The sequence below is a fragment of the Rhodnius prolixus genome, unplaced genomic scaffold, assembly GCF_049639745.1.
Source record: "Rhodnius prolixus isolate KJV_2025 unplaced genomic scaffold, Rpr scaffold_34, whole genome shotgun sequence".
In the NCBI taxonomy this organism is placed as follows: domain Eukaryota; kingdom Metazoa; phylum Arthropoda; class Insecta; order Hemiptera; family Reduviidae; genus Rhodnius; species Rhodnius prolixus.
In genome coordinates this window covers 925,516-936,782 of record NW_027411619.1, presented here as the reverse complement: position 1 = coordinate 936,782, position 11,267 = coordinate 925,516, and the positions used below count along the sequence as shown (strand labels likewise).

General features: G+C 39.2%; 1 protein-coding gene across 1 annotated transcript; it reads right to left on the bottom strand.

Moving 5' to 3' along the window:
- On the bottom strand, positions 1–2,703 carry LOC141457607 (uncharacterized). The gene has a single exon (XM_074134813.1). The coding sequence runs from the start codon at positions 2,701–2,703 to the stop codon at positions 1–3; it is 2,703 nt and encodes a 900-aa protein (XP_073990914.1).
- Positions 2,704–11,267: the final 8,564 nt, after the last annotated feature.

The window sequence follows — 11,267 nt, the reverse complement described above, 5'->3', positions numbered from 1 at the left end:
CTATTTCTTCATCCTTTCCTGATTCTTCCACCATTTCTTGCATTGATATAGCTTTGGGCATTGCAGCTGTAAGCCATATAGATAAGAACAGGTTCTCTTCTTAAAAGTCTCTTCCTCTTTGATTGGACAAAGTCTTGATAAAGGGTCTGCTAAATTATTTTTTCCTCTAATATATCTTACTTTGTAATTATAAGATTGTAATCTGAGCATCCACCTCTGTATTCGCGCACATGGTTTTGAAGTAGGCCCAAAAATTACCTGCAGAGGCTTATGATCTGTTAATAAATCAAATGTCCTTCCATATAAAAATGTATGGAATTTCTCCACTGCCCATACTAACGCTAAGGCCTCTTTCTCAGTTTGAGAGTATCTCTTCTCTTGATCACTCAAACTTTTACTTGCATAGCTTATTATTTGCTTTCCCTTGGAGCCCTCTTGCATGAGAACTGCTCCTAGACCTACGGGACTGGCGTCAGCCATCACTTCCGTGTAAGCGTTTGGATTGTAATAACCCAAGACTGTAGCATCCGCTAATCGTTTCTTCAATTCCTCAAAAGCTCTTTTTTGTTCAGGTCCAAATTTAAATACTACCTTTTGCTTTAGTAATCTTCTCAACGGTTCCGTTAGCGTACCTAAATGAGGAATAAATCTTCCCACAAATTGTACCAACCCTAGGAAACTTTTAACTTCACTTGCTGTTCTTGGTTCTCTAAAATTTTGCACCGCTTCTACTTTATTTTCCGCTGCTCTTATACCTTCTTCTGTTAGTTTGTGCCCTAAAAATACTACTTCCTTTTGAGAAAATTTGCATTTACTTTTATTTAACTCTATTCCATTTTCTTCTAATATTCTTAATACCTCTTTCACTCTATGTTCCAACTGCTTTTTATCTATGCCATAAATTAATATATCATCGATGCATACACCTACACCATCACAATTCCTGAGGATTTGTTCCATAATCTTCTGAAATTTCTCTGCAGCACAACTTAAACCCATTGGTAATCTTTTAAAACGATACATTCCTTTTGACGTTTGAAAAGTAGTGAGAGGTCTACTTTCCGGAGCTAATTCTACTTGATGATACGCATTTTTTAGAACCAGCAGAGTATAAATCTTACTTCCAGTGAGCTGAGGTAGAAAATCATCAATAGTGGGAATAGGGTGTTTCTCCACCAATATAGCCTCATTGACTCTTCTGAAATCAACACACAAATATATCTCCCCGTTTGGCTTAACTACTGGTACCAATGGTGAACTCCACGGTGAATATTCTTGTACTGGCTCAATTATGCCCATTTCTAATAACTCTTTTACTTTCTTCTCCACTTGCTTTCTGATGGACGCTGGCACTCTTCTATATGGTTGTTGTACTGGCTGCACATCCGGTTTCAACGGAATTGCCACCTGGACCCCTTTAATTTTTTCTATTTCTCTTTTTTTTACACTTTTTATCTGAATAGCTTCAAGCCCTACTCTTAGTACTCCTAATTTCTGAGCTACCCTGCGCCCCAATAAAGGATCTCCCTTCTCCTTTACTATATAAATCCTCTCTTCTTCTCTTCTGTCCCTTATTCTTATTTCTACATCACAATATCCTAAAACAGTTAACGAGTTCCTTTGCCCATAAGGAAAAAGTCCACGCTGCTCTTTATTAACTTTACTAGCGTTGCGAAAGTTAACCCCTGAATGTTTTAAAAATGTCCATGCCTCTTTATCAATGACACTCGTTCCTGCCCCTGAATCAATCAGCATTTGGAGCGGAACGCCTCCTACTGAACATTTTATAAATGGTTCATCATTCCCCTTTGCACTTAATCTAAACACCGACGAACCCGAATCTGATGAGGGTGCTTCTTTTGTTTGTACCTGACTTATAAGTGGCTTTCTTTTCTTAAGCTGCGTGTGACACATCCCCGCAAAATGTCCCTTCATTTTACATTTGTAACAAATTTTGTCTCTAGCCGGACAACTGGGATCATTCCGAAAATGCCCTGCTCTTCCACACCTGTAACAAACATTTGTATTAATCTTGGAAGAAGTTTGTTTGTCCCTTCCCTTATAAAATTTCTTCTGCGGCCTTTTCATTATTACTCTACTACATTGAGCTTCTTCCCCATCTAGTGCCTTTGAGTGAATGGCCACAGCTTCGAAAGTTTTTGATAACTTCTCGATCTCTGTCAAAGTGATCTCTGATTTATGTAGAAATTCTCTCCTTAATTCACTTGAGTAACATGCTGATATCACCTGATCTTTAATTTGATCCTCTACCTGCTTTTGAAAATCGCAATTTTGTGCCTGTTTACGCAACCTAGCAATAAAATTATTCATGTTTTCCTCTCTCTCTTGACGCATCCCTCTAAAAACATGACGCTCATATGTAACATTTACTTTCGGCTGAAAATGTTCCTCAAGTGCCTCAATGGCCATTTGATATTCTACTTTTTCCCTTTTTATTAATTCCTGAGCAGAAGCCGTTTCTGGAAGTGGCGGTAATTTTATCTTTTCTTCTGGCAAGCTAAAATATATATCCTGAACCGCCATGCCCGCACAATGAAGTAATAAAGCTTTTTGCCTACCTGGTTCAGTAATTCCTTTGGCATCAATAAATATTTGGAATGCCCTTTTCCATCGCTGCCATTGATTTCCAATATCTGGGTTTTCTAAATCTAAACAGGGTAATCCAGTATGCGAAAGATCCATGTTAACCTAACCCTACAACCAATAGTTCTATAAAAAAAATCACACCAGTTACTTTCTTTTTTTTTCTTTTCCCAAATTTGATAATAATAATCCTCGTCGCCAATTGTTACAACGGGTTGAACCTTTTAAATAAAACACTTTTATAACTAAACACGTATATTCTAATAAAACACATTCAAGTTGCACGCTTCTCATCAACTCCATATATCTAATAACCTCTATAACTGTTACCATCGATACTACAGAAGGTATCTCAAATCAAATTAGTATCAAATTAGTGAATAGAAGATAAAGACTAAAGAAAAGTTAGGGAGGAATGTTGCCAAGTTGTTATGAAGAAAATGCAGACTGGGAAAAGTTATGGGGGATTAGTGAACAACTAGCCGGAAGGTGTAGAATGAAAATAAAAAAATGTTATAAGTTATGTGGGAATGGTAACAAATTGGTGGTAAGAAAATGGATATTGAGAGAAATGTTATGGGATGAAATGATGAATGATTTCACATCCCATGAAGAGGTACAATAGAAAGAAAATTGTGATTACATTACCTTCTAGTAAGAGCGGTGAGATAAATTGTGATTACATTGCTTCCTCTGAGGGATTTAAGAGAAGTAGAGCTCTGATTGCAATAACCTCTTCCAAAGAGGGGAAAGAAAAGTTATCTACAATTAAAGTTCTTCACCCTAAAATTTAAACTGCAATAACGGCATGATTGCAATACATCCCCTTTGTAGGTGTGAGATCAGAAGGCACTTAAGTGTCACGCACTCTAAATTCTTCTTCTTGCGAAATTTAATCAAAAACGGGTGAAATTATTATTAATAATAATATATTAGTTTGAGGCGGTATTATTTACGTAAGAAAACTTCCCTCAGAAAGTATATAATGTGTCGAGACCCTCAAAAGTCATTTCTACATTAATTCTCATTCTAATGGCGCTCTATTCATGAAAATCAATTCACGCGTTGATGATTTGTAACGTTTGCAATACTTCCCTTTAGTAGATGTTAGAGCGTGATGGCACTTTAATGTCACGTAGGAAAGCATCAACTACCCCTACATGCTAAATTTTATCAAAATCTGGCTCAAATTTTCAGAGTTATTAGTAATAATAGTTTTACAGTGGCCCTTACGCGCGTGGGGCGAACTCCCCTCCCAAAGATGCCCTCTAAAATTTAAATCTACATAAAATTTGGAAAATAATGACACTTCATTCACGAAAAGCGGTTCTATAGCGACGACCGATTAAAACAATTGCAAAACTTCCCCTTAGTAGGTGTAAGAGCAGAACGTCGCTTTACTGGTACGTAGGGGAGCCCGAATCCTTTCACCCTCCCAAATTTTATCAAAATCGGGCCAAGATTTACAGAGTAGTTAGTAATAATAATTTTAGAGGGGCCCTTACATAAAGGAGGCTAACTCCTCTCCCATTCGATGTACAGCGCCAAGACCCCCAAAAGGCACATCTACATAAAATTCCGACTCGAATGATACCTCATTCATGAAAATCGGTTCACGCGTTTAGGCGCTACGTTGTTTACAAAAAAGGTAACAACAACAACAACAACAACAAGAAGAAGAAGAAGAACAAGAAGAACAAGAACAAGAACATTTTTTGAAAATGCCGTTTTTGCACAATTTCAGCATCTTTTTTCTCAAAATCTATCAAATCTAGGTTGTTGCAAAAAAATAACGGTTATAAAGGAGGATTTGCCCTATATTATACAGACAAACTATTTTAAAAGGATTGGGTGATCTATGGCAAATGGATCTCATCGAATTCCTACCTTACACACGTGAAAATAAGGGTTTCAAGTATATATTGACAGTGATTGATTGTTTTTCCAAGTTTGCCTGGGTAGAGCCGGTAAAGTCCAAAGGAGGAAAGGATATTGTAAAAGCTTTGGAACATATTCTTAGTGGTAGTGGACGCATTCCAGAGAATATTCAAACAGATAATGGCAAGGAATTCTACAATGCTCATTTCAAGCAGCTTTTGAAATCATATCAAATTAATCACTACAGTACATTTAGCAAAATTAAATGTGCCATTGTTGAACGATTTAATAGAACATTTAAAGGATTATTGTATCGTTTATTCAGCCTCCAAGGTAGTTACAAATATATTGGTCATTTATCTCGTCTAATAGACAAGTATAACAATACCGTACCATAAAAATGAAACCTTTAGAAGTGAATCAGAATAACGCGCACGAAATATTGACGAGGAAGAAGAGAAGGCAAAGAGGTGAACCACGATTTAAGGAAGGAGATTATGTTCGCATTTCCAAAAATAGAACCGTCTTCTCCAGAGGTTTTACACCAAATTGGTCAGCGGAAATATTTAAAGTTGTAGCTGTACGCAGGACAATACCTTGTACTTATCTTTTAGAAGATACGTCCAAACAACCTATTCAAGGAGCATTTTATTCGCAGGAATTACAGGAAACTAAATTCAAATATTTATATCATGTGGAGAAGATATTGCGTAGAAAACATAAGGTGTACGTGAAATGGTGGGGATTCCCCAAACCATCTTTGATAAATGCAAAGGATTTAGTCAACTAAAACTAGATTTTCGCCTTCATTTTCTCGTTAACTTTCGTACAGTTAACATCATCATGGAATACCTGGAGAGTATCATGTCACACCCTTTATATGTCTTATGGGGATCTCGATCTGGGTACAGATAAGCATTGTCAGCTTTACCATAGCGAAGACTGCATTGGCAAATGCCACCCCTAATACCCCGCTCAACCATCAGGAGCTGGTCATAATCAGTGAGTAGATCTAACTGTACCCCTGTACACTTCAGCATGGCATCCCAAGCCAGTCCTGGGGCCGTGAAATACCAGGCAGGGTCCAGCGAATATGCTCTTATGCAAACATCTCTGAAATTTTCAAAGATGTCACATAAGAGCATTACGTCTACCTTAAGGTAGAGTTCGCTGTACCCCCCTAGGGTTCTAATTTCAAAGGCCTCCCAAACTGACTGGGCATGCTGATAGTCTTCGTCCGAGATGTGGCATTCATTAAGGGTGCTGTAGAATGCCTCCTTAGGGGGTAGAACCGTCTCCCTAAGTTTCTCGAACGAATCTGTGTAGTCATAGGGGTACACTCCTTTTCTTACGACCAGATCCATCTTGTCGGCGGGGAAGAATTTGCCCGTGTCTATAAATTTATTGTTGGGCAAATTCTTGGACAACCTATCTAAGCTAGAAGACATGAAACGGAAGGTGTCCACAAATCTGACGGTTAGAGCGCCCACTTGCTTGCTAAATGAAATGTATTTCTCTTCGCTGTTGGGGATGACGTCAATGCGACTTGAGTCATACCCCAACTGGCGAACAATAAAGTGGGCGTCATAGCCGCTCAGATTGTGGAGGAAGACGGGAAGGAAACGAGGAGTGCGGTAAAGGATATTGCAGGAATTGTGAGCAGGACCACGATACACACCAGTGATGTGATCGTGATCCGCCACTTTAGGATCGGATCTATTGAAGGGAAGATTGCAGAGGTGACATTTTGGGGACCGTTTAAAGTCTTCCAGCTGAGATGGTGTCAGGGGTAGCATTCAAGCCCTACTCCTATCACATGACACCTACCTTTACCCCCTCTACTCCCACCACCTCTAGGTCGTCGTATTCGTTGGCCTCCTAAGCTCCTCCTACAAGATGGCGTCTCTTCCAACAGCTGTAGTACACATGATGGCGGATCTCGTACCAGCTGATGACCACAAGATGGCGGACCTCATACCAGCTGTAGACCACAAGATGGCGGACCTCGTACCAGCCGATGAAACATACCTCCACCCCTCTCGCCCATTGATAGACAGGAGGGTGAATTTTTTTATTTTAATTATTTTTACTTACCTGGGATTCGATCCTACAACCTTCGTGCTGGTAGACACGTCATCTGCACCAGTCGGCCACAGTGGTAGTCTCGCTTACTCTAGTTTTGAATGTTCTCTTATGTTTTAACTTGGAATTATTTTTTAAAAAATCTAACCCCCCTCACCAAGAATTTTTTTTTTATTTAAATTACCCCCACTATCACAAAAATATTCAACTTAAATAAAAATGGATAACCTCACTTTAGGTAATAGAAAAATTATTTACTTACCCCCTCCACCTGGACTGCTTCCGCTGCTGATGACGCGACCTACACTCACTGAAAACTAAACCCGAACTGACACTTGGACTGCGATACTAGCATTAACCCCCCACCACAATTACGTCACACTCTAACTAGCCAATAGAATTGCATCTTTTTTTCCAAATGATTACCTCTCTGGACAGGTCTCTGTAGCAAGCCCCCCTTTCCCTTCCACATCTTTTATCATACCTGTTAATTTATATATATGCCAACAGCTGTTTTTTAAATAAGAAAAATAATTTCCACTGCTAACATAATCATCTGCGCATGCGCATATACTAGTAAATTGTATGATACCTTAATACAGCAGGCAGTGGCAATATCGATTATTCCTATCGATTATCACATTGACTATATGTATTGATTAATATCGATTTATTTCTTAATTCAAGTAATATATATAACCACTGCTATTTAAATAAGAATATGTTTTACACTGCTAACTTAATCATCTGCGCATGCGCAAACTCCAGTAAATTGTGTGAGATCTTAATACAGAAGGCAATTGCACCCAAATACATATGCGCTGCATTTATTAATTTTTTTTTTTGAAAAATTAAATAAAATTTGAACTTATTATGACGCAACTTGTTGCAACCTTAACTAATTACCATATCTTCCGTTTACATACAAACCTGTATGATCATATCGTTGTAGTCTCAATATGATGACACATATATTATTTCCGTTTTATTTATATTTTTGAATAAATATAGAAAAAATTAAAACATTATGACACAACTTGTTACAACCGTAACTAATTAGCATATATCTTATTATTTCCGTTTACCAACTATACAAACCTGTATGAACATATCGTTATGGTCTCAATAGGATGACACGTATGATTACCTGAACATGCTCCAACAAGTCTGGACATGTAGCCAGCTGCCTCTTTCGCTTTAATCATTTTTTTTTGTTATTATGAAGTTAAAAGTAAGTTGAACTTTGAACTTATTAATAAAATATAAATAAGTTTTAATTAACTTTTCTTTATTTATCTCATTATTTGTATATGGCTTAATATTGCTCAACTTGCTTGTCTGAGCATGCCTTGTTTGTATTGGTCAGTAACTAACTGATATCTCCCACCCTTGGGTATGACGTCATTTATAGTTAGCCAATAGCATTTCATGTTTTTACTAATAATCGATTATCATAATCGATTCTTCTGATGCTATAAAAGTCGCTCCGAATTCTGCTGCGGTCATAAAGTGTTTAGTGTTCTTAGTGTCAACAGTTTTTCCAGCATCCTGCCTTCTTTAAACTGTAAGTACTTATTTTTATTAATTTTTTACAAATATATAAATATATATTCGTATTATTTCACTTTTTTTAGTATTTCATTTTTTCTAAGTTTTCAATTTTTAATTTCATTTTATATAGTTAATTTTACTTCTTGTGTATATTTCTTTAGTAATTTAATCTTAGTCTAGTTTATATTCTTTATTCATTTTTATTCTTAATTTTTACATTCGTGTTTTATAAATATATATATATATTTGTATTTATTTTGTGTTTTAATAATTTAATAATAATAATGGAGTGTCAGTATTGTGCAAAAATATTTTTACGGGGGGACTATAAGGAACGTCATGAACGTGCTTGCGCCGCAAATGAGCAATCTCGCCAATGTCCAAATTGTAGAGAAAGGTATTCTTCTCGAAAAACGATGCTTGCTCATTTGCGACGCTGCGGTACTGAAACACCAGTCATGGCAAAACGAGCCCGTATTGAGGCAGCTCAAGGCCATTTGTATGAAGTGGAGTCAGCCTTTGGGAGGACTCTTCGAACTTTTTTCCTTCCAAGTTCCGGGGCAGTCGACGCAATGGAATTTCTAACAGGTCAGATAGAAACATTGCGTCGTCTGCTTCAGGAAGTAATGGCAGACAGCGATTCTCCCCTGAAATATAACTTGGTCTTGGAGGCAACCTTTGAAAACATCAAAGGTGAAACTTGTGATCGCGCCTTCAAGACTAAGAACAAAGTCATTTATGAAGACTCCTCCATCGACGATTCTCTTAATGAGAGCTTCAAGAAGATTATAGTAGAGATGGAGGAGTCAACACTAAAGGGGAGTGGCTGGTGCCTAAAAGAGTTCGATGGAGTCCTCTTAAAAGTAAATAAATTTACCCCTCTCGGCGGCTCCAGCTTTATTCCTCTTCCTCCTCACATTGTCAATAAAAAAGCCGTCATCAATGTCCAAAATACAGATGACCGGTGTTTTCAGTACGCGATACTCTCTTGCTTCATCACAAAGAATCCACAACGCGTTAGTAAGTATGCTAATATAGAGCACAGGTACAATTTTGACTGCATTTCCTTCCCCACTCCTCTCCATGAGGTGAAAAAATTTGAAAAGTACAACAACATCACGATAAATGTTTTCACCCTTGGAGAGAAAGGAAACGTGTACCCTCTAAAAGTGGTAAAGCAGGAGAAGGAGGACCATCGAGATCTCCTTCTCCTGACTTTAGAGAATGGCCGAAGTCATTACACGTATATTAAAGATTTTGATAGATTAGTCGTCAGTCAAATAACAAAACATAAAGATAGGGTACACGTTTGTAAGCGGTGCTTTACCCATTTCAACTTGGATGGTGAAAGCATCGCCGAGCGGGTGAGGGAACATATGGAGTATTGTGGAGTAAATAGACCGACCCGGATTGTATTGCCAGCCTGTAACGACGATGGGACCCCTCCAAAAATATCTTTTACAAAAATACAAAACCAAATGAGGGTTCCCTTCGTCGTTTATGCTGATTTTGAGGCAATTTTAAAAAAAATGGATGCAAACGGAAACAATGTGGGCCGGTCGTACACAACTCCCTACCAGAGCCATCTTCCTATGAGTTTCTGCACTTATGTGAAAGTGGCAGAAGACATATGCCACTGCCTTCCTGCCGATTTTCCTGCGGAACCTTACATCTATACGGGTGAAGATTCCGCAGAGAAATTTATGGCTTACATAAAGGCGGTGGCCGAGAAGGTGGCTCTGGTATACTCCATTAAGCGGCCAATGCTACCCCTGACACCATCTCAGCTGGAAGACTTTAAACGGTCCCCAAAATGTCACCTCTGCAATCTTCCCTTCAATAGATCCGATCCTAAAGTGGCGGATCACGATCACATCACTGGTGTGTATCGTGGTCCTGCTCACAATTCCTGTAATATCCTATACCGCACTCCTCGTTTCCTTCCCGTCTTCCTCCACAATCTGAGCGGCTATGACGCCCACTTTATTGTTCGCCAGTTGGGGTATGACTCAAGTCGCATTGACGTCATCCCCAACAGCGAAGAGAAATACATTTCATTTAGCAAGCAAGTGGGCGCTCTAACCGTCAGATTTGTGGACACCTTCCGTTTCATGTCTTCTAGCTTAGATAGGTTGTCCAAGAATTTGCCCAACAATAAATTCATAGACACGGGCAAATTCTTCCCCGCCGACAAGATGGATCTGGTCGTAAGAAAAGGAGTGTACCCCTATGACTACACAGATTCGTTCGAGAAACTTAGGGAGACGGTTCTACCCCCTAAGGAGGCATTCTACAGCACCCTTAATGAATGCCACATCTCGGACGAAGACTATCAGCATGCCCAGTCAGTTTGGGAGGCCTTTGAAATTAGAACCCTAGGGGGGTACAGCGAACTCTACCTTAAAGTAGACGTAATGCTCTTATGTGACATCTTTGAAAATTTCAGAGATGTGTGCATAAGAGCATATTCGCTGGACCCTGCCTGGTATTTCACGGCCCCAGGACTGGCTTGGGATGCCATGCTGAAGTGTACAGGGGTACAGTTAGATCTACTCACTGATTATGACCAGCTCCTGATGGTTGAGCGGGGTATTAGGGGTGGCATTTGCCAATGCAGTCTTCGCTATGGTAAAGCTGATAATGCTTATCTGTACCCAGATCGAGATCCCCATAAGGAATCTAGCTACATTGCCTACCTAGATGCAAATAATTTGTACGGGTGGGCAATGTCAAATCCGCTTCCTTACGGGGATTTCGAATGGGTATCAGATCCGGATACTCTAGACTGGGGCAATATGCAGGAAGATGGTCCCTTCGGGTATATTGTAGAAGCCGATATTGAGTATCCGGCCGAGTTGCACGAACTGCACAACGATTTCCCCCTCCTCCCGGAGAATAGGGTGCCTCCGGGACAGGTTAATAAGAAATTGTTGGCTCCATTGACCAACAGGGAGAAATACGTTGTTCACTTCGTCAACTTGAGGCAGGCTATGGGTTTAGGTCTGCGGTTGGTACGCGTACATAGAGCGCTGCGATTCAGGCAATCCCGTTGGCTTCATCCTTGAACTTCCCCAACACCTTCTTATTTCTGTTGCTCTTACATGGATGTCCGTCAGGGTAGTCACTGGTGTCAAACTCGTCCATCATTGTAG

Bases quoted from the DNA above. Each gene is read 5' to 3' on its own strand.
- LOC141457607 (XM_074134813.1), bottom strand. From the start codon at position 2,703: ATGGATCTTTCGCATACTGGATTACCCTGTTTAGATTTAGAAAACCCA.